Raw genomic sequence first — 22,778 nt, forward strand, 5'->3', positions numbered from 1 at the left:
TTGCTCAGCACTTTACATTATAGTGGGAGACAATACAGTAACAATACAGTTTAATACAAGAGGGATTTGAGGGCCCTGATCCTGGGAGCTTACAATCTAGGAGGGAGGGGTGAATGGTACAGTAGGTAGTAACTGTGGGGGATGGAGTGGTTGGAAGAGTAGAGGGTTCCAGAATTAGCAGAGGGCAGGATAGGCTTCCCTGAAGAGATAGGTTTTCAGTGATCGCCTAAAGGCAAGTAGAATAGGTGAAAGTCTGATAGATTGGGGTAGGGAGTTCCAGAGGATGGGTGACGCCCTGGAGAAGTCTTGGAGACGAGCATGGGAGGAGAAGATAAGGGAGCTAGAGAGTAAGAGGTCTTGCGAGGAGCGGAGTGTACGGTTTGGGTGATATTTAGATCCTGACCTTTTGCATGTTTTGATAAGTATCACGTACCTGGTTAGAGGCCACCGCGACGACAGGGCTTCCCTTATATCTCTGGTCCAAACATCCCCGGAAATGGCGACAGGGAGTAAAAGGGAACAAAGTGGCATGGGTGATGTCCGGTCCACAGGTGATCACTTCTGGGAGGTAACTTGGCAAAGAGCTACACTTGTAGATTGCTGAGAAGATCGCTGGAGAGCCGAGGGAAGAAGCCACAGACTGGACAGCGGCATCAGAACCCACGACAGGCTGGAGGCAGAGTCCAAGGCGACCAGCGGTTGACCAGAAGGCAGGCATCAGGCAAGATGGAGGGCAGAGACGCGATCCAGAGGCAAGCAGAGGTCAGCAACGGATAGGCAGCAGGGCCACGGTCAGGAAGCAAGACAAAGTCAGCAACGGGTAATCGGCAATATTGTGATCAAATAGCAAGCCGAGGTCAGCAATGAGGATATAGATGAGCCAGGCTTAGAATCCAGCAACCAATAGGAAGTCAGAGCAGGGAGGAATCCAGAGAAAAGCCAGGTCAGCAATGGGAAATCAGATTCAGGACACAGAGAACACCTGAAGATCATCCAGCAACCTCCTGCGTCCACATTCGTCTTTAAATTGGAAGTAAAGGCTGCATATAAATCTGCTACACTGCATCTGAGCACCACAAACTGAAAATGCTATTTCATTCATTTTTGTATTAAAAAAAACTCCCCCATCTGTCCAAGTCTGCATGCTTTATGTTGTTGAGAAATCATGTTGAAAAACAACCACCCAGCATTTCTGGCCATGGCCATCTTGAATAAGGGCAGATGGTTTATGTAGCATTCCTTTTCTGGAATCCATCTGCCCTTAGTTCAGGCATGCAGGCAGGAGGGTGTGCTTAGCTGAAAAAAAAACCAAAAAAAAAAAACCCTCCTCTCAACCCGAAGACTCCTGGGATTCATGACATTTTTGCCTAGGCTACAAACCAGGAAGTAACTAGGTGTTTGCATATGGAGTCAATAAATATGGAACAGAAAGAATGTAAAAGCTAAAACAGAAATCACTTTTAGGTAAATGTTACAAAAATACATACAAAGTGCATTACGGCACTGAAATGATCGATAATACAACGTGCATTACGGCAATGAAATTAGCATGTTTCCCTTTAAATAAAGAAGAGGGGAAATGGGGAGAAGCATTAGTTGGAAGCTGGCTTGCCCCTGTATCATTGACATTTTCTAAAGTCCACCTGTCTCTGTGTCACTGGGATTTTAATGTTTTTCTAGAGATCTTGTGAGACAAATGTAGGTCCATCTATTCACTGGACTGATATGATTAACTACCTGCCCCAGGTCTTGCACTGAATCATAAGGGCAAGAGAGAGCTGCTTAGGTTACACTGCCCCCCCCCCCTTCAGTTTTCTCTATATATCTTTACTTAAGATATCAGGTGTTATCAAAACTACATCCAACCCCACTGACTCCTCTAGCTGCAAGGAAGGAAGGAAGAAAGGAGAAAGGAGGGAAGAAAGGAGAAAGGAGGGAAGAAAGGAGGGAAGAAAGGAAGGAGAAAGAAGGAAGGAGAAAGAAGGAAGGAGAAAGAAGGAAGGAGAAAGAAGGAAGGAGAAAGAAGGAAGGAGAAGGAAGGAAGGAGAAGGAAGGAAGGAGAAGGAAGGAGGGAGAAAGAAGGAAGGAGAAGGAAGGAGGGAGAAAGAAGGAAGGAGAAGGAAGGAGGGAGAAAGAAGGAAGGAGAAGGAAGGAGGGAGAAAGAAGGAAGGAGAAAGAAGGAAAAGAAGGAAGGAGAAAGAAGGAAAAGAAGGAAGGAGAGAAGGAAAAGAAGGAAGGAGAGAAGGAGAAAGAAGGAAGGAGAAAGAAGGAAAAGAAGGAAGGAGAAAGAAGGAAAAGAAGGAAGGAGAGAAGGAAAAGAAGGAAGGAGAAAGAAGGAAGGAGAAAGAAGGAGAAAGAAGGAAGGAGAAAGAAGGAAGGAGAAAGAAGGAAGGAGAAAGAAGGAAGGAGAAAGAAGGAAGGAGAAAGAAGGAAGGAGAAAGAAGGAAGGAGAAAGAAGGAAGGAGAAAGAAGGAAGGAGAAAGAAGGAAGGAGAAAGAAGGAAGGAGAAAGAAGGAAGGAAGGAAGGAAGAAGGGAGGGAGGAAGGAGAAAGAAGGAAGGAGGGAGGGAGGAAGGAGAAAGAAGGAAGAAGGGAGGGAGGAAGGAGAAAGAAGGAAGAAGGGAGGGAGGAAAGAGAAAGAAGGAAGAAATAAGATAGGAAGAAAGAAAGCAAGAAAGTAGTAAGGAACAATATAAGGAAAAGGAGGAAAGAAGAAGGAAGAAGAAAGAAGGAAGGAAGAAGAAAGAAGAAGGAAGAAGAAAGAAGGAAGGAAGAAAAGAATGAAGATGACGAATTTGCATTACTTTTGGCCTCATATCTGCCTGAAATGCATGTCTTTAACCAGACTAAGGTTCACTGCAGATGTTGGAGCCGATGATTCATGGCTTTTCTGCTTGACATTTAATATTGTTCTGGATCTTTCTTGGAAATAAATAATTCAGTTATCAATTAAAAAATAAAAAATGATAAGCTGCACAAACCATCTCTTGTGGCTTTCTTGGAGAAGTAGGGGCTGGTCTTTCTTTTCTCCACTTGTGATCTTGTCATGGAATCTAAAATAAAGACATAGTACACAGGTCATCCACTGGCTGATAGACATTTGGACTTAGGGCTGGTTCACACTATAGAAAATGCAGTCCACTTTTTGACGCGTTCCAGTTCATTGTTTCCCCCTTTTTCTTCAATTTAACCTCCCTAGCCGTCTGATTATGGCAGTATTTCTGTGCTCAATGTGGTACATTATTTTCAAGGGAAATATGTTGGTTTTTTTTATTGTAGGCCTGTAATTCTTAGGAATAACTCACGTAATCAGTCCGAACAAGAGTCTAGTAAACATCCCGGGTATGAAAAAAATTTGAAACACGAAATCAGAAATTTTAATATAATAGTCATAGAAAATATTATAATAATAATTTTAATTCAATAATATAATCAAGCCAAAAACACTGAAATTTGAAAAACAGTGTCAAGTTCGCACATCGCTGAGCTCAGTCGCAGAATCGTTTTCAGTGTCTGATGATGAATTTCCCCCACCAATCATTATCACTCAATTCTGCAAGTGGTTCTGATTTACTATCGCTGTTCTCTAGCCGGTCTAAAACCGCGTCTGACCTAAAGGGATGCTTTTTGGACGCCATGGACGTTTCTCAGCTTCCAGGCAGAAAGAACAGTAATAATGCAGGCAGGGCGCCGGACAAAGCACTCGGGACACAATGTATGTGAAATGGTTTGATACAGGAATGTTATACTATGTGATTTTAGTGGATTTAGTGAATGTCATTTTTTGACATTTTTGAATTTCCCGCCAGCTCCGTCCCCCGTACGTCCCGATGACGCAGGGAACAAAACCCAGAAGACAGATGTCGGCATCGGCTGGAGGAGATGGCTGGGGACACTGCAGGAGGGACATCGCGGGAGCCCAGGACAAGGTAAGTTAAACAGGGATCGCTGGAGAAGCGCTGCAGGGTATTCCCGAGTGTAGCTCGGGGTTTGCTTTATCTGGACCTTGGGGAACTATTCCTCCCACGGACACCAACAATGTGGTATAAGTCCTCACATTCACACCAATGATGGGGCACTATTATTCCCACTGACACTAATGATGGGGCACCATACCTTACACTGATTCCAATGATGGGGCACTATTCCTCCCACTGACAACAATGATGGGGCACTATTATTCCCACTGACACCAACGATGGGGCACTATTCCTCCCACTGACACCAACGATGGGGCACTATTCCTCCCACTGACACCAACGATGGGGCACTATTCCTCCCACTGACACCAATGATGGGGCACTATTCCTCCCACTGACACCAATGATGGGGCACTATTCCTCCCACTGACACCAATGATGGGGCACTATTCCTCCCACTGATACCAATGATGGGGCACTATTCCTCCCACTGACACCAATGATGGGGCACTATTCCTCCCACTGACACCAATGATGGGGCACTATTCCTCCCACTGATACCAATGATGGGGCACTATTCCTCCCACTGATACCACTGATGGGGCACTATTCCTCCCACTGACACCAATGATGGGGCACTATTCCTCCCACTGATACCAATGATGGGGCACTATTCCTCCCACTGACACCAATGATGGGACACTATTCCTCCCACTGACACCAATGATGGGACACTATTCCTCCCACTGACACCAATGATGGGGCACTATTCCTCCCACTGACACCAATAATGGGGCACTATTCCTCCCACTGATACCAATGATGGGGCACTATTCCTCCCACTGACACCAATGATGGGGCACTATTCCTCCCACTGATACAAATGATGGGGCACTATTCCTCCCACCGATACAAATGATGGGCCACTTTTCCTCCCACTGATATAAATGATGGGCCACTTTTCCTCCCACTGATACCAATGATGGGGCACTATTCCTCCCACTGACACCAATGATGGGGCACTATTCCTCCCACTGACACCAATGATGGGGCACTATTCCTCCCACTGACACCAATGATGGAGCACTATTCCTGCCACTGATACCAATGATGGGGCACTATTCCTTCCACTGATACCAATGATGAGACACCATACCTTCCACTAACACCAATCATGGGGCACCATTTCTCCTGCAGACACCAATTAAGGAGCACTATTTCTCTTCCTACACACCACAGGTGCTATGTCTTTTTCCAGCTGACCACTAAGTAATGTTGACTCCCATTAATGCTGGGACATTTTGTACTTCCACTGCTAACAGTCTGGTCCCTCTGAAGTCTGAAGAGCAGTATACTGACCCTTTGTTTAGAGAGTTTAGAGCCCCCTGGTCAGTTTGGAACAACTTCCATACAACATAATTTATTTTGTTCAAGAAACATTAGGTGTATGAAGTTGTTGATAATTTTTTGAATGTATAGATCGATCTCTACACTGCAGAAAGAATCCACTGTTCTACTTTCAGATCTTTGCAGATCCCACATTTCTAGAGAGGAGAGGATATAATTACCCTTTGTCTTTCCAGAAGACGTCAGTAAGTTTTCATCGCTCGAATTACTGCTCTTCTGATCATTCTCAGCTTCAGGCTGCTGCTCCAGTGGCGGTGTGGATGTCCAATCTTCTGCTTCCTCTTTGACCGCCACTGGGACATCGCTCGAATTACTGCTCTTCTGATCACTCTCAGCTTCAGGCTGCTGCTCCAGTGGCGGTGTGGATGTCCAATCTTCTGCTTCCTCTTTGACCGCCACTGGGACACAGAGGTCTGTGGGATCTTCGACCTTACAGTCAACCTCCCTATGTGGGTTTTGTAGTCGATATTCGCTTAATGAGTCTGTTTCACTTGATGCTTCTTTTCTGGGCTCTTTCAAAATGTTCCTTCTCTTGCATTTCCTTGTTTTTATCAGCATCTCTGTTTTAAGGGAAGAATATTTTCTTGGACGCTTTATTCTGGTGACAGTCTTCAAGGCTCTTTCTGATCCTTTTCTGTGACTTCTGACTCTCTTCCGGCCAACATATTTCATTGTCATCGTTCTGTTATACTCATCCTCAATAAATGGATCTTCTACATTTTGTGTATCATCCACATGGTCTTCAAGATGGTCACCACCAGGGTCTTCGGGATGGTCACCACCAGGGTCTTCGGGATGGTCACCACCAGGGTCTTCGGGATGGTCACCACCAGGGTCTTCGGGATGGTCACCACCAGGGTCTTCGGGATGGTCTTTAGTAGGGCCTTTGTGTTCCTCTGGCACACTACAATGGGTGGCTGATCTCTCTCCATTATCCATTTTAATGAACTCTGCGATTATACTTGTTCCGTGCCTCTGTTGAGAAGGAACTGAGAAGTCAAAATCTTCTAGTTTAATCTCAGCATAATTGGTGTTAAGATATTTTTCGAGAGCAATTTTCGATCGAAACTTGGTTCCTTCAGGGCTATGAAAAGAGAAAAGGGGAGGATTTATACTTTAAACCCCAAATGAAGGCTAAAGCATTGTGCATCACAAACTATTACTATGGTTTTGCTTCTTTCACCTCTTTCCCATTCCATCGCTGCCAATCTCTACCAGCCTCTTTCAACTGTCTCCAAGGCTGGCTGCACATCATTGCTCTGGACTGGCTTACAGATAGTGACAACGGTGGACCATCCAGATAAAAGCCAGACCTGCAAAGAAGAAGGTACCTTGCCCTCACCACTGAACCCCATTCTAATTAGGAGAAATGGTCTTCTGAAGTTTTCTCCAGAACTTCTGGTTCCCCTCCTCCTCCCCTTCGCTATGCTCACTGGTTTCCTTCCACCAAATCCTATGTCAGTACAGAAAACAGTAGGGGTTTGCAAGAGGAACCACGGAGCAGACCAGGAGGTTTACACCAGAGACCTCAGCCAGATATTTCTCTTCATTAGCAATGTGGGCAGCAGCAGAAGGGAGTAATTACTTTCTTCTTTGTGGGAAGCTTTTATTTGCAATTTCTTTGCGAAACCTCCACTATACATTTGTAATGTGTTCCCATTTACTAAGCATACCTTAAAAAAAAAAAAATAGCTTCTTACTTTTATAGTTGTTTCTTTGGAGCAGCCTGCAGGTACTCTGAACAGATTGAAAGTAAAAGTGGAGGGACAAAGTGGGGACAGGCTGAGTTTCCTCTCAATAAAGTGGTTCTAAAGCCTTTAAAATGATATAAAAAGGCAAGTTTAAAAAAAACAAAAAAAAACGTGTAACGGAACTGGACCCCAACTGCACTTGGGTACTTCCGTTAGACTACCGCTTCCCCATCCGAACACCGACCACAGACAACACAGCCGACCGTACAAGACTAGACGACACCAATCTTGAAGTAAACCAGGAAATAGACTACTTTATTTTAACACAGATACAAGATATATACATTCAAGGGAACAATCCCCCCTCCCTGTGTAATGACACAGGGTGGGGCAATCTACCTTTAGTAACAAGAGACTCACCAGCAGACAGTCCCATCAGGAGGGAGGGCTGCTGGAGACACCCCCCACCAAGCCAATACACAGAAACACATACATCCCATAATAGTTTGCTCCCAAGCAAGACACACAATAGAACAATGGGATGCAACCACATGGAATTAAACAATTCACAACCCCCCACCCCAATATTAGGACAGATCACCCTGTATCCCTAACAGGCACAGGGTGACTTACACATAAGAGGGATATGGGGAGGTGAGACAGGGGTCTCCCCACTTCTCCAAAGTGAGCTGGGTTCCATGGGCCCCCCACCCAAAGTGACTCCCGTCACACCATATCATACTTACCTGCTCTTTGTAATGGTTTTGTACAGAGCTGCCCTGATGATCCTCCTCTCAGGTCCCCTGCCGATGCTCCTTGCCCCTCCCTCCTGCCGATTGCCCCCAAAGCAAGCAGCTTGCTATGAGGGCACCCAAGCAGACTCATTCCCAGACAGAGAGCCACGCCTCAAGCCTGCCCCCTCTCTCTCCTCATTGGCTCACTGGTTTTGACAGATACCTGCTCCCACTTCCGGTCAGATGCGCTTCAGCGATCTGAGACGAAAGTTCGGCAGCCACTTCTTCCCCCGCAGCCTTCTGGGAAACATCAAAGGTCCCAGAAGCCTGCAGGATTATTAATCAAACACAGCGTGACTCGTGCGTGCGCAGTAGGAAGCAGAGGAGAGAAGAGCCGGTAGCCGACAATTCTGACATGGGATATTTACACTGATAATCAGGGCACTGATGATTAGAGCCCTGATATCAGTGCAGCCCCATAAGTGCTTCCTATTAGTGCCCATCAGTGCTGCCTATCAGTGCCTATAAATGCCCATCAGTGGAGCCTCATCAGTGCTGCCTATCAGTGCCTATAAATGCCCATCAGTGCCTCCTCATCAGTGCAATCAGTGCCTATAAATGCCCATCAGTGCCGCATATCAGTGGAGCCTCATCAATGCTGCCTATCAATGCCCATCAGTGCTGCCTATCAGTGCCTATAAATGCTCATCAGTGCCTATCAATGCCACCTATCAGCGCCTCCTCATCAGTGCTTATAAATGCCCATCAGTGCCGCATACGCGTGCTGCCTATCAGTGCCTATAAATGCCCATCAGTGCCTCCTCAGTGCCGCCTATCAGTGTCTATAAATACCCATCAGTGCCTATCAATGCCTCATCAGCGCCTCCTCATCAGTGCTTATAAAAGCCCATCATTGCCGCATACCCGTGCTGCCTATCAGTGCCTATAAATGCCCATCAGTGCCTCCTCAGTGCTGCCTATCAGTGTCTATAAATACCCATCAGTGCCTATCAATGCCTCATCAGTGCTGCCTATCAGTGCCTATCAATGCCACCTATCAGTGCTCCCTATCAGTGCCTATAAATGCCCATCAGTGCCACCTATCAGTGCCTATAATGATCCATCAGTGCCCATCAATGCCTATAAATATCCATCAGTGCCTATGAATGCCGCCTATTAGTGCCCATCAGTGCCTATAAATATCCATCAGTGCCTATCAATGCCGCCTATTAGTGCCCATCAGTGCCTATCAATGCCGCCTATTAGTGCCCATCAGTGCCTATCAATGCCGCCTATTAGTGCCCATCAGTGCAGCCTCATCAGCGCCCATCAGTGAAGAAGAAAATTACTTATTTGTAAACATTTATAACAGAAACTAAGAAAACCTTTTTTTTCTCAAAATGTTTTGTCTTTTTTTTTTAATTTTGTTTAGCAAAAAATAACCCCCCCCCGTGGCAATTAAATACCACCAAAAAAAGCTCTGGTCTCAAAAAAAAAAATTATAAAAAATCCATATGGGTACAGTGTTGCATGACCGCACAATTGTCAGTCAAATTGCGACATTGCTGAAAGCTTAAAATTGGCCTGGGCAGGAAGGGGGGGGGAAGTGTCCGGTACTGAAGGGGTTACAGGTCACCACCCACCTTATAAAATACACATCATGTCTCCCGGCCGTCCTCCCCGTCTTTCTCTGTGTAACGATCTTTCTCCAGCCAAGGGGAAGAGTTCCGGGGACACTGGAAGTTCCATCTTCAGAGGGTTCAACTTTCTGGGATCCTTTATCCTCGCACAATCGTTGTGAGACGTCCAGGGGTTCTGTCTTTATACTACAAGGGAAAAAAAAAAACATGGATACATTTTGGGGGTCTATTCATAAAACATTCACTAAATAAATGGCATAAAGATTTGTGCAAACTAAATTTCACCGCAAGTTTCCAAATAAATTAAAGGGTAACTCCACTTTCGTAGGAAAAAAAATTAGCAAATGAAAAACAAAATATAGTGCATACACCTGAATGTTATTAACGACCGGAAAAAAAGTTTAAAAATGAATAAAATCTTTTAAAAAATGAATATAAAATATAAAAATAAATGAAAATAAAAGTTTAAAAATGAATAAAATCTTTAAAAAATGAATATAAAAATAAAAATGAAAAAAAAAGTTTAAAAATGAATATAATCTTTAAAAAAAGAATATAAATGAAAATAAAAGTTTAAAAATGAATATAGTCTTTAAAAAAAATGAATATAAAATATAAAAATAAATGAAAATAAAAAAAAAAAGTTTAAAAATGAATATAATCTTTAAAAAAATTAATATAAACATAAATGAAAATAAAAAAGTTAAAAAATGTATATAGTCTTTAAAAAAATTAATATCAAATATAAAAATAAATGAAAATAAAAAAAGTTTAAAAATTTATATAATCTTTAAAAAAATGAATATAAAAATAAATGAAAATAAAAGTTTAAAAATGAATCTTTAAAAAATGGATAATATAAAAATAAATGAAAATAAAAGTTTAAAAATTAATAAAATCTTTAAAAAGAATATAAAAATAAATGAAAATAAAAAGTTTAAAAATTAATAAAATCTTTAACAAACGTAATACAAACATGCAAAAATAAAAATAAATTTTAAAAAAATGAAATCTTTAAACAATCCCATCACATGTGACTTTTAATCGGCAGTCTGGCCATGTCTTCGCTTCTCTGCGCTCTTTTGTGAACAGTTATCGTGACGCCGCGTTGCTCCTTTCTGTAGATGCTCCGGCCACGCCATGTTGTGCCAAATTTATGAGAGCAATTTTCACCGGCTTTATAATTTTGGCAAACTGGCACATGGATTCACCTGTGGAGGGGGTCCCTGCTTGGGGACACCGCCCCTCCCCCGGGGTTGTGATAACGGTCAGTTGTGCACACGCTCAGTGACAGTTACATGGCGAGGCGTGCGGAGTCATGCAATCACAAACTTCAGCAATGATTTATTTATAGACACAAAACCGGAAGTTTCTTTTTTTTTTTTAAACAGATAAAAATAGAATGTAAACAAACTGAACACACAGCTGCCCCTCCCCCCAGACTCTGTAGTCTGTTATTATATATACTGACCATATGGGGGGGGGGTAACACTTTGTCATAATTTCTAATACCATGGACAGGAAATCCAGCCCGGTGACACCGGCTCTGCTCCAGGCTGATCCCCTCCCCCCTCTGCCGGTCACTCCATGTGCTTACCTGTCCAGTCTGAAGCCCGCCATGCTGTCACGTGACACAGGTGATAGGAAAGTCCCGAATGGCGCATGCTCAGTGTACAGGTGTTCTCTGCGCATGTGTTAATCCATGCTGTCAGCGGCAGGAGGAGGGGTTCGGAATGGAAATGAGCTCCGACTTGTTGTGGTGACCGGAGGAGACGGGCAAGCGGCGGGTGAGGACTCGGTGATACCGGAGACATGAGGGCCGTCCCCACCTGGGTGGATAAAGTCCATGACAGGGACAAGGTGGAGCAATGGTAAGGAGGCCTGAGGGCTGTGCATAGCAACCAGGAACTGCAGGCCCCAGAGTGCATAGCAACCAGGAGCTGAGGCCCCCAGTGTACATAGCAACCAGGAGCTGAGGCCCCCAGTGTACATAGCAACCAGGATTTAGGGGCCCAGTGTGCATAGCAGCCAGGAGCTGGGGGGCCCCCAGTGTGCGTAGCAACCGGGAGCTGGGGGGCCCCCAGTGTGCGTAGCAACCGGGAGCTGGGGGGCCCCCAGTGTGCGTAGCAGCCGGGAGCTGGGGGGCCCCCAGTGTGCGTAGCAACCGGGAGCTGGGGGGCCCCCCGTGTGCGTAGCAGCCGGGAGCTGGGGGGCCCCCAGTGTGCGTAGCAACCGGGAGCTGGGGGGCCCCCAGTGTGCGTAGCAACCGGGAGCTGGGGGGCCCCCAGTGTGCGTAGCAACCGGGAGCTGGGGGGCCCCCAGTGTGCGTAGCAACCGGGAGCTGGGGGGCCCCCAGTGTGCGTAGCAACCGGGAGCTGGGGGGCCCCCAGTGTGCGTAGCAACCGGGAGCTGGGGGGCCCCCAGTGTGCGTAGCAACCGGGAGCTGGGGGGCCCCCAGTGTGCGTAGCAACCGGGAGCTGGGGGGCCCCCAGTGTGCGTAGCAACCGGGAGCTGGGGGGCCCCCAGTGTGCGTAGCAACCGGGAGCTGGGGGGCCCAGTGTGCGTAGCAACCGGGAGCTGAGGGGCCCAGTGTGCGTAGCAACCGGGAGCTGGGGGGGCCCCCAGTGTGCGTAGCAACCGGGAGCTGGGGGGCCCAGTGTGCGTAGCAACCGGGAGCTGGGGGGCCCAGTGTGCGTAGCAACCGGGAGCTGGGGGGCCCAGTGTGCGTAGCAACCGGGAGCTGGGGGCCCCAGTGTGCGTAGCAACCGGGAGCTGGGGGGGCCCCCAGTGTGCGTAGCAACCGGGAGCTGGGGGGGCCCCCAGTGTGCGTAGCAACCGGGAGCTGGGGGGGCCCCCAGTGTGCGTAGCAACCGGGAGCTGGGGGGGCCCCCAGTGTGCGTAGCAACCGGGAGCTGGGGGGGCCCCCAGTGTGCGTAGCAACCGGGAGCTGGGGGGGCCCCCAGTGTGCGTAGCAACCGGGAGCTGGGGGGGCCCCCAGTGTGCGTAGCAACCGGGAGCTGGGGGGGCCCCCAGTGTGCGTAGCAACCGGGAGCTGGGGGGGCCCCCAGTGTGCGTAGCAACCGGGAGCTGGGGGGGCCCAGTGTGCGTAGCAACCGGGAGCTGGGGGGCCCCCAGTGTGCGTAGCAACCGGGAGCTGGGGGGGCCCCCAGTGTGCGTAGCAACCGGGAGCTGGGGGCCCCCAGTGTGCGTAGCAACCGGGAGCTGGGGGGGCCCCCAGTGTGCGTAGCAACCGGGAGCTGGGGGGGCCCCCAGTGTGCGTAGCAACCGGGAGCTGAGGGGGCCCCAGTTTGCGTAGCAACCGGGAGCTGAGGGGGCCCCAGTTTGCGTAGCAACCGGGAGCTGGGGGGCCCCAGTGTGCGTAGCAACTAGAAGCTGGGGGGCCCCAGTGTGCGCAGCAACTAGGAGCTGGGGGGGGGCAGTGTGCATAGCAACAAAGATCTGGGGGGCCCCAGTGTGTGTAGCAACCAGGATTTAGGGGCCTCAGTGTACATAGCAACTACTGGTAGGAGATGGGGGGGCCCCAGTCTACGTAGTGACCAGATATTGGTGGCCTCAGTGTTCAAAGCAGGTAGGATCTGTGCATAAGTTCTGGGGGCCACAGTGTACATGGGAGGTTGGTGGGTCAAAGCATTCATGGGAGCTGGGGGGTGGGTGCAGGGAGCATCAGAGCTGGGGGGGGGGGGCACAGGGAGCATCAGAGCTGGGGGGGGGGGCACAGGGTGCATCAGAGCTGGGGGGGTGGGCACAGGGTGCATCAGAGCTGGGGGGGGCACAGGGTGAATCAGCTGGGGGGGGGCACAGGGTGCATCAGAGCTGGGGGGGGCACAGGGTGCATCAGAGCTGGGGGGGGGCACAGGGTACATAGGAGCTGGGGGTCACAGCATGCATAGGAGCTGGGGGGGCACAGTGTGCATATGAGCCGGGGGAGGCGGTGCAGCATACATAGTAAGTGAGGGGGTCACAGCATGGAGCTGGGGGTCAGTGGTATTTAGATACCCAGAAAGAACAGTTTCTTAATAAAATCGTTCTGCGTCCCGTGATGGGATCAGTTGTCTTTTTTATTTGATACAAATGTCTTCAATGTTTTCATTTCCTTCATTGTCTTCAATATCTCAGATTCTACCTTGTAATAGATTTGCTTCTCCCTGTTAGCTCTTCATTAATGCATCCCTCTGGTTCTCTTCCTCCTCCAGTATCTATGATCTGGCATTCAAACCTGACGGGACCCAGCTGATCGTGGCTGCAGGAAATAAAGTTCTGGTAGGTGATGATGTCACAGATACCGTAGGTGATGATGTCACGGATACCATAGGTGATGATGTCACGGATACCGTAGGTGATGATGTCACGGATACCGTAGGTGATGATGTCACGGATACCGTAGGTGATGATGTCACGGATACCCTAGGTGATGATGTCACAAATACCCTAGGCGATGTCACGGATACCGTTCTGACAGTAATAATAAAATCTCGATGTTCTCTGCCATGTGCAATAGGTGACAGCTGACCTCCAGCTTCTAGTGAAGTTTAAATGGTTCATTTGGACCAAGCTGGTCCAGACGAATTATTACCTTCACTGCTCCATGTGCCCGCTGTGCGCTGTATAATCTGTGTGGAGCCTCCACTACCTACAGCATACAGCGGTGTGTTCCGGCAGTGAGAGGGGGGCTTCCCATCCCACCCTTGGAACTAAATAGGGGCGGACCAAACGCTGTTCAGCCATTCACAGGGAGCTTAGTATTTTATGAATGAATGTAAAGCTTCCTTTGGCTGAGGTGGAGATCGTGACTTCATCTGGCCGCTTCAGCCAATCAAAGGAAGCTTTGTAAAAATAAATAAATAAATGCATCACATAGAGAATTTTTAGTCCCCTGTGTGCTGAAAAAAACAGTTTAGTAGAAAATAAGGGCTCCATGTACACTGCAGCTGATAAACGCACGTTTAGGCGCTGTTCAGCGTTTTCTTTTCAGCAGCCCCTGAACTCTCCCTAATGTTTTCCTATGTGTCCATGTGCACATCTTCGTTTACAGGCATTTTAGTTTACAGTCGTTTTTTTGAATGCACCAAACTTGCATTCAGCAGTCGATTATATCAGCGTTTCAAATGCTAAACGCTTGTAAACGCGGCAAATCGCGTTTATAAGCATTTGCGGTTGAAATTTTTTTTTTAACTCTTCCAGTTCCCGACGCTGTCCAGAACCTTTTTTCATCATGAAAAATGCATGCAAAGCGTTTTCAAGGTACTCAGATGGACAAAACACTGAACACAGGATGTTCCTGCCAAGCTTGTCACACATTGTAATGACCAATTCACACCTCAGACCTCTCCCATCCTCGGAAACAAAAGATATGTTAATGACCATTCACACCACAGACCTCTCCCACCCTTGGAAACAAAAGATATGTTAATGACCATTCACACCTCAGACCTCTCCCACCCTTGGAAACAAAAGATATGTTAATGACCATTCACACCTCAGACCTCTCCCACCCTTGGAAACAAAAGATATGTTAATGACCAATTCACACCTCAGACCTCTCCCACCCTTGGAAACAAAAGATATGTTAATGACCATTCACACCTCAGACCTCTCCCACCCTTGGAAACAAAAGATATGTTAATGACCATTCACACCTCAGACCTCTCCCCCCTTGGAAACAAAAGAAATGTTAATGACCATTCACACCTCAAATTCCTCATGAAGACCCCCTGCCAGGTGGCCTTAATGACTCCCTCCACCAGACACCTTTCCCATCCTTGGAAACAAAAGAAATGTTAATGAGCAACTCACACCTCAGCTAATCTCAACACTTACTGCTGTCTCTGCTTCTACTCTCTGTATTTCTCTGAAACAGTCTGAAATAGTTAATAATTTACCACTTTTCAGTGCATTCTGGGCATTTGGGAGGTTCTCCTGTGCTTATCTTTGAAAAGTGCTTCTAAACGCAAACGCACATTAACGTGGTATGCAAACGCGGCTAAACAGACGATTTTTAACCAACGTTTTCCAGCAGTCAGTTTCCATCATTCAGAAGTGTCCTGTGTACATGGGGCCTAGGTGAAAAAATTCTAGTTACACTCAAGCCCTTCTAACCCTCCCTCCCCCCCCCCCCCCCCAAAAAAAAAAGTATGCATCAGGGGCACCTATGCATGAAAATATTGACTGTGGTACAGAGATCAATACTTTTAGGCCCATTATTCACAGGTAACTCTAAACTGATGCCCTGTAGGGGCTTTTAACCCTTTTGCTGCCAGGTCCATGCATCGTATTACCCTGACAGTGGTTGGGTTCTACCAGGGGCGGACTGGCAACTCATGGGGCCCCCGGGAAATAGGGGATCATGGGCCCCTGTGTCTTTGCCCACACTCAAACCACACCCAAAAAAGCATATGAAAGGTACCAGGGGCATCTCATGGGGCTCACAAATACAATGAAATATCTTCACTCTAGCCCCTTCCTTTCCAACCCCAATTACACATTTGCAAGTTTTTTTGTTTTTTTTTTTCTGGGTAGCAAGAACCTTTTCTCAGCAGGTACTCCCACTCTCTTATCCCTCGCCTATGGTAAATTCTTTGATGAGAACTGAGGAGCACCTAGTGGAAAAGTTCATCTCACTTGCTTTTAATACAACCAACCCATTTCGAGGGCAGAGCCTCCCCCTTCTTCAGGGCTTGAGCAGTCTATCTTATTAGAATTCCAACGGAATGCACTAGAGGACCTATGGAAACGATAGATAGACTGGCATCTTCCAGCAGTACTGAGAACAGTGAGAGTTTGAACTTAAAGTGTTACTAAACCCAGGACCCTGCATTCACTATATCTGGTCTCCCTGGACCCTGCATTCACTATATCTGGTCTCCCCGGACCCCACATTCACTATATCTGGTCTCCCCGGACCCGCATTCATTATATCCGGTCTCCCCGGACCCTGCATTCATATATCCGGTCTCCCCGGACCCTGCATTCACTATATCCGGTCTCCCCGGACCCCGCATTCACTATATCTGCTCTCCCCGGACCCCGCATTCACTATATCCGCTCTCCCCGGACCCCGCATTCACTATATCCGCTCTCCCCGGACCCCGCATTCACTATATCCGCTCTCCCCAGACCCTGCATTCACTATATCCGCTCTCCCCGGACCCCGCATTCACTATATCCGCTCTCCCCAGACCCTGCATTCACTATATCTGGTCTCCCCGGACCTTGCATGCATTCACTATATCCGCTCTCCCCAGAACCCTTCATTCACAATATCTGGTCTCCCCGGACCCTGCATTCACTATAGCTTGTCTCCCCAGACATTACATTCACTATAGCTGGTCTCCCCGGACCCCGCATTCACTATATCTGCTCTCCCCGGACCCCGCATTCACTATATCCGCTCTCCCTAGACCTTGCATGCATTCACTATATCCGCTCTCCCCGGACCCTGCATTCAACATGTCTGGTCTCCCAGGACCCTTCATTCACTATATCTGGTCTCGGGGGACCCTGCATTCACTATATCTGGTCTCCCCGGACCCTGCATTCACTATATCCGCTCTTCCACAGTACACAAAACATGGAAGTGCAATTATTTTAGTAAATATAATCTATCTAACCCTGAGAAGAAAGGATCCCTATATTTACCTATTCTGAAACCGCTCCGGTCTGGTCTCCAGTGGCTTCTATGTAGAGAAAGAAAGCCGACAACGGCTGGGAAATGAAGAGGCGATGACGTCACCCATAGACTTAGTATGGGGCTTCCCTTGTTGGCTGCCTCTGCTCTGTGCAGAAGCCGCCACTGACAGGTTTCTGGAGGGAGCTGGGGGCCGCTGTGGGGGATGGGGTCTCTCAAGTAGTCTGAGAGGGTTTACAAGTCTTTATAATTTGGTTATTCCCCACCACCAATAGTTAATTTATATAATGCTGACATTTGGGTAAATCTTCAGGTATATTGAGATATTTTCTTGGTGTATTTGCAGGTCTATGACACATCAGATGGAACCTTACTTCAGCCATTGAAGGGCCATAAGGATATGGTATATTGTGTGGCATATGCCAAAGATGGTAAGTACCCAGATGATTAAAAATTATGATTATTCAAAGACCAACTCCAGAATGAAAGTGTAAGTCACTCACCATATTCTAGGCCAGGGGTGGGCAAACTTTTTGACTTGAGGGCCGCAATGGGTTCATATATTGGACCCGGGGGCCGGACCAAGAGTAGATGAATGATGTGTATGTGTCATCCATAGTAAGTATAGTAATATTCCCCCATAGTAAGCATAGTAATTCATCCCCCATATAGTAATTCATCCCCCATAGTAATTCATCCCCCATATAGTAATTCATCCCCCATATAGTAATTCATCCCCCATAGTAATTCATCCCCCATATAGTAATTCATCCCCCATATAGTAATTCATCCCCCATATAGTAATTCATCCCCCCTTTAGTAATTCATCCCCCCTTTAGTAATTCATCCCCCCTATAGTAATTCATCCCCCCTATAGTAATTCATCCCCGATATAGTAATTCATCCCCCCTATAGTAATTCATCCCCGATATAGTAATTCATCCCCGATATAGTAATTCATCCCCCATATAGTAATTCATCCCCCCTATAGTAATTCATTCCCCATATTGTGTCAATTCACTTACCTTTGCTCCGCGCGTTCCTTTCGCCGTGTTACCGCGCCGTTCCGGTGTAGCATGAAAATCTGTCTCCTATGAGGATCTGTCCCCCTCGACGTATCTGCGCATGTGCCAGTTTCAGGCATTAGCAGCCGATCGGCGATCTCCGGCACATGCGCAGATACGTCGAGGGGGACAGATCCTCATAGGAGACAGATTTTCATGCTACACCGGTCTTCAGGGCGGACTGTGAGAGGAGCCTAGCGGGAGCCTAGCTCCGCGGGCCGGATTAAAAGGTCCGCCGGGCCGTATACGGCCCGCGGGCCGTAGTTTGCCCATTGCTGTTCTAGGCTCTGACGCTCTCTTCGCTCCAGGCTGTAGGCATGCCTTCAGCATCATCACATGCAATCCAGGACTACTACGCCCCTTTCACATTCCTATGGACCGGCAAGTGTAAACGGACTTCTGTTCATTTACAACCGCCTACCTCCGATCCAGTCCACTAAATAAAAATAGAAGGGGATTTTACATCAACTGTTAGATTGGCAGCTAAGACTGGGGATAAGTTCACATCAAAGGATAATTTCACCTTTGGTAGCATGTTACATACACCAGTATTTAGGGTGTAACATGTTACCAAAGATCACTTGCCTGCAACCCCTCCAAGTCCTCCCTGTGACACTGGATGGGTGACCCTCTCCCCGCACCCGCTGTCACAATTCAAAAACAGCACGGCCCTGCGGGGGCTGTGCTGACGCGACCACGTCATTCATTCGCAATTTCCTAGCAGTTAGTGAGCTTAAACTACCGTCTGTCATTGTGGCAGACGGCTTGTAGTCCTCCATGAACTACAAGATCCCTGGTGAGTGCTCTCCTAGTTCATTGATTCTTCCTAGACTTCAGAAACTGTCTGCCTGTATGGGAGGTACAGGCAGACCGCCTTTTTTTTTTTTTTTTTTTTTATTTTTTTTACAAAAGGTAAACTTGGCTTTTGATCATAAATCCCCAGCGCCAAAGAAATGTGTATACCCAATTAATAAAATGAAATGCTGCTGTACGGAAGTGCAATAAACACCAAAAAATATAAAAACATCATAAACAGCGCAAATAATTAAATCATATAAAAACATATCAAAATTAAATAGAACAAACAAATGGTCCCACTCCAAAAATCGTGTAAAATTTATAAAATATATAAAGTGGCAAAAAATAAAAATAAAAAAATATATTAAAAAAAATATTTTAAAAAACAAACAAAAAAAGTCCTTGTTGAAAAGAAGTGTACTGCCACCATAAACCAGTGCTTCAACCAACATATACCGCACTCACCAGATTCTGGTGAAATATACGCCTTTTAGGTATTTTAGGGATCCTAGACCCTGCTGATCAGCCTCCAGAACTCCACCACATGAGACCTTTAATCCACCTTCTAACACCTCCAAACTCCTCCTCCCAGACAGGCTCCAAATATTGTAGGAGAAAAAAAACACATATAGTGTAATACTGCAACACCCGGCATGCAATAATATCAAAACACCGGGCCACTCACATTGTATAGAATAAAAATCAGCATGTTTTTATTGCCTCCAAAAGGCTTTCGAAACTCTCAATATATCCAGGACAGCATCAGAAATCCCACAGCTTGGCAGTAGATGACAGAGTGTCTGTTCACAAAACCACAAGATGGCCGCTTGGAACGCAGCGCTTCGGCGTGCGTTCCACTCACCGGAAGTGGCGTAAGACGTAGGATGGCAAAAGCCAAAACGTGGCTTTTGAATTGTGTGTAATTTGAAATATTAGTCGACAGATGAGCTTTAATATCAGAGAATAGAGAAAATTTTTTTTTTTCTTTTTTTGTGAATTTTCTTCTTGTGATTATAGGTAAGAGGTTTGCCTCGGGGTCTGCTGATAAAAGTGTCATCATATGGACCTCCAAACTGGAAGGCATTTTGAAATACACGTGAGTGGGTTTAACTGGCAGCTATTTATGATATGCATATTGATATCTGGATTGATATTCTCTTTCTTTTTAACACAAATGGAACTAGTACACAGCCTAGGAGGCAGAGGTTGGCAGCTTCCAACAAAAAAACAACAAAAAATACAACAAAAAATGGCACCCTCCCTAGTCATTATTATTATTATTACTACATGGAGTTTATATAGCGCCAAAGGGTTTGCTCAGCTCTGTACAATAGAGGGGGGGACAATACATGGCACAGTACAACAATAACAAACAGCACACGAGGGGTTAGAGGGCCCTACTCTTTCGAGCTTACAATCTAGGAGGGAGGGGGTAGTGGTACAGTAGGAAGGGGCTGAGGGGAATGAAGTGGTGGGAGGAAAGAGGGAGAATGGCCGTAAGGTGAGGGTGGGGTAGGCTTCCCTGAAGAGATGGGTTTTGAGGGAGCGCCTGAATGTGAGGAGGGAAGGCGACAGTCTGATGGATTAGGGCAGTGAGTTCCAGAGGATGGGGGAGGACCTGGAGAAGTCTTGCAGTCGTGCATGGGAGGAGGAGACCAGGGAGCAGGATAGAAGGAGGTCCTGTGAGGAGCGAAGGGTACGGGTCTTATGAAGCAAGGATTACGTGAACCGGGCAACGCATGTCACTAAAAAATGAAATAAAAAAAAAAGGGTTCAAAAATCAACTTGCCAGCCAGCTTGCCAACAACCAAACTGACCTGTCTAACAGTAGGCGTTAAAAACGGGTTTAGTTAGCACACATTTGCAAATACATACGTAAGTCACAGAGCCACATCACGGCACCCTGGTATTCTGTGGTCCTAACTCTACAAATTTGAGAGCCCCCCCATAGTAGAGGCACATGCATTTAACCACTTCCAGTCCGGACACTTTCACCCCCCTTCCAGTCCGGACACTTTCCCCCCCTTCCAGTCCGGACACTTTCCCCCCCTTCCAGTCCGGACACTTTCCCCCCCTTCCAGTCTGGACACTTTCACCCCCTTCCTGACCAGGGCAATTGTCAGCTTTCAGCGCTATCGCACTTTGAATGACAATTGCGCGGTCATGCAACACTGTACCCAAATGAATTGTTCACCATTTTTTTGAGACAGATAAAGCTTTATTTTGGTGGTATTTATTCACCGCTGGGATTTTTTTTTTTTTCCGCTATGTAAATGAAAAAGTCCAAAAATTTTGAAAAAAAGTGTTTTTTTATTAAAATTTTGCAAATAAATAATATTTCATTATAAATCTTGGCCAAAATTCATTCCGTTATCTTTTTAGTAAAAAAAAAAAAATCCAAATTAGTTTATAACCAAAAATTATAATTTGTAAACATTTTTTTTTTTACATTTTTATTTTTTTTTTATATTATTTTTATTTTTATTTTTTTACATACGGTCACCCTAGCAGTACAGGGTCACCATGGTGACACTGTACTACTTGTGGGGGGTGATGAAGATTTTTTTTTTTTTTTACACCCATATAGGATGTAAAAGCAATCATTGCTCTTTCTCTCTGTCTGCATTCTTGCACTCATTGAGAAGTACTGAGTGAGCTGTGATTGGTCACAGCTTGTCACATGGTACAAGGCTGTTGTGAATAGCCTTGTACCATGTGACCTCTGTGATCATTCACAGATTTCGCACGTAGTAAGCAATGATGTCACAAGTGACATCTTGCTTACTACTTTGCATGTGATCACTGATTGGCCAATCAGTGATCATATGATCGGGACCTCGTACAGAGGTCCTGTCGGACGATCGGTGTTTCACTGTGTCCGGAGGACACAGCGGGCACTGGATCGCGGTGCTGCGCGCTTCCAGGGAGCGCGCACGAGCAGGGTGCAGGGAGGCCTTTTATAAACGTCCACCCGACCCTGCACTGCCACCGCCCGGCCGTTTATATGCAACAGCCGGTCGGGAAGTGGTTAAAGGATAGACCAAGGGCAGGTGCACATCAGGGAGCCCACCCCTCTTAAAGGTACAGGAGTGCAAAGGACACCCAGCATGTAGCACAATGGCAGCCAGGGTGCCCAGTGCACCCACTCGCCTACAAATCAACAATACAAAAAATGGCACCCGCCCCAGTCTATAACTGGCTTATGAAGCAAGGACTACGTGAACCTGGCAACGCATGTCAATAAAAAAAAAAAAAGGGGTCAAAAATCAACTTGCCAGCAAGCTTGCCAACAGCCAAATTGACCTGTCTAACAGTATGCAGTTGGCAGCTTCCACCTGAGGCTTCTGAAGAAGGTGTTGTGATGCTGTTTAGGCCTTTTAGTCAACCGTAGTAAACATGTAACTGTCTTTTGTTAGACACAATGATTCCATCCAGTGTGTCTCCTACAATCCTGTTACCCACCAACTGGCCTCCTGCTCCTCTAGTGACTTTGGTGAGCTTTTTATCTTTTCTTTTTTTTTTTTTTTTGCCTCTTAAACATTGTGGTTCTCTGAAAGGAGTGATCTCTCGTATTGTCTTCTGCCTTTTAGGTCTGTGGTCTCCTGAACAGAAATCTGTGTCTAAACACAAAGTGAGCAGTAAAATCACCTGCTGCAGGTAAATCAGATTTGCATTTATGTTCATAAGATCAGCTTGAATGCCTTTTCATTGGTGTTGTAGATTAGGGCAAGCCATAGACTATGCCATTTTGTTGCTTGCAACCACTGGTTGCAGGCAGGGCTGGTGCTAGACTATTTTGCGCCCTAGGCACGACCAGCTACTTGCAATCCCCAACCCCCCTCCGCCGAAAAAAAAAAAGCAAAAATGAAAACATTTTAAA

The 22,778-nt window shown here is 46.6% G+C and overlaps 2 protein-coding genes across 3 annotated transcripts in view; one reads left to right on the forward strand and one right to left on the reverse strand.

Moving 5' to 3' along the window:
- Nucleotides 1-11,091, reverse strand: part of LOC149434811 (methyl-CpG-binding domain protein 4-like) — a 34,153-nt gene extending 23,062 nt beyond the window's left edge. Inside the window, exons 1-4 of one of the 2 annotated variants that reach the window (XM_089663345.1) lie at nt 10,989-11,091; nt 9,395-9,577; nt 5,488-6,410; nt 2,981-3,052 (exon numbers count right to left, since the gene is read on the reverse strand). In XM_089663345.1, the coding sequence (XP_089519471.1) occupies nt 2,981-3,052; nt 5,488-6,410; nt 9,395-9,577; nt 10,989-11,083 (1,273 nt within the window). In that variant the 5' untranslated portion in view covers nt 11,084-11,091. The remainder of the gene's footprint in view (nt 1-2,980; nt 3,053-5,487; nt 6,411-9,394; nt 9,578-10,988) is intronic. The other variant, XM_089663344.1, reaches the window with a different exon arrangement.
- The window catches only part of IFT122 (intraflagellar transport 122), a 135,756-nt gene continuing 124,068 nt past the window's right edge, over nt 11,091-22,778 (forward strand). Inside the window, exons 1-6 of the mRNA XM_089663342.1 lie at nt 11,091-11,262; nt 13,606-13,672; nt 17,383-17,467; nt 19,916-19,994; nt 22,315-22,391; nt 22,489-22,555. Coding sequence (XP_089519468.1) covers nt 11,204-11,262; nt 13,606-13,672; nt 17,383-17,467; nt 19,916-19,994; nt 22,315-22,391; nt 22,489-22,555 — 434 coding nt within the window. The 5' untranslated portion in view covers nt 11,091-11,203. The remainder of the gene's footprint in view (nt 11,263-13,605; nt 13,673-17,382; nt 17,468-19,915; nt 19,995-22,314; nt 22,392-22,488; nt 22,556-22,778) is intronic.

This window comes from Staurois parvus, unplaced genomic scaffold, assembly GCF_062004578.1.
Source record: "Staurois parvus isolate SC_StPar_1 unplaced genomic scaffold, SC_StPar_1.0 ptg001670l, whole genome shotgun sequence".
Taxonomy (NCBI): domain Eukaryota; kingdom Metazoa; phylum Chordata; class Amphibia; order Anura; family Ranidae; genus Staurois; species Staurois parvus.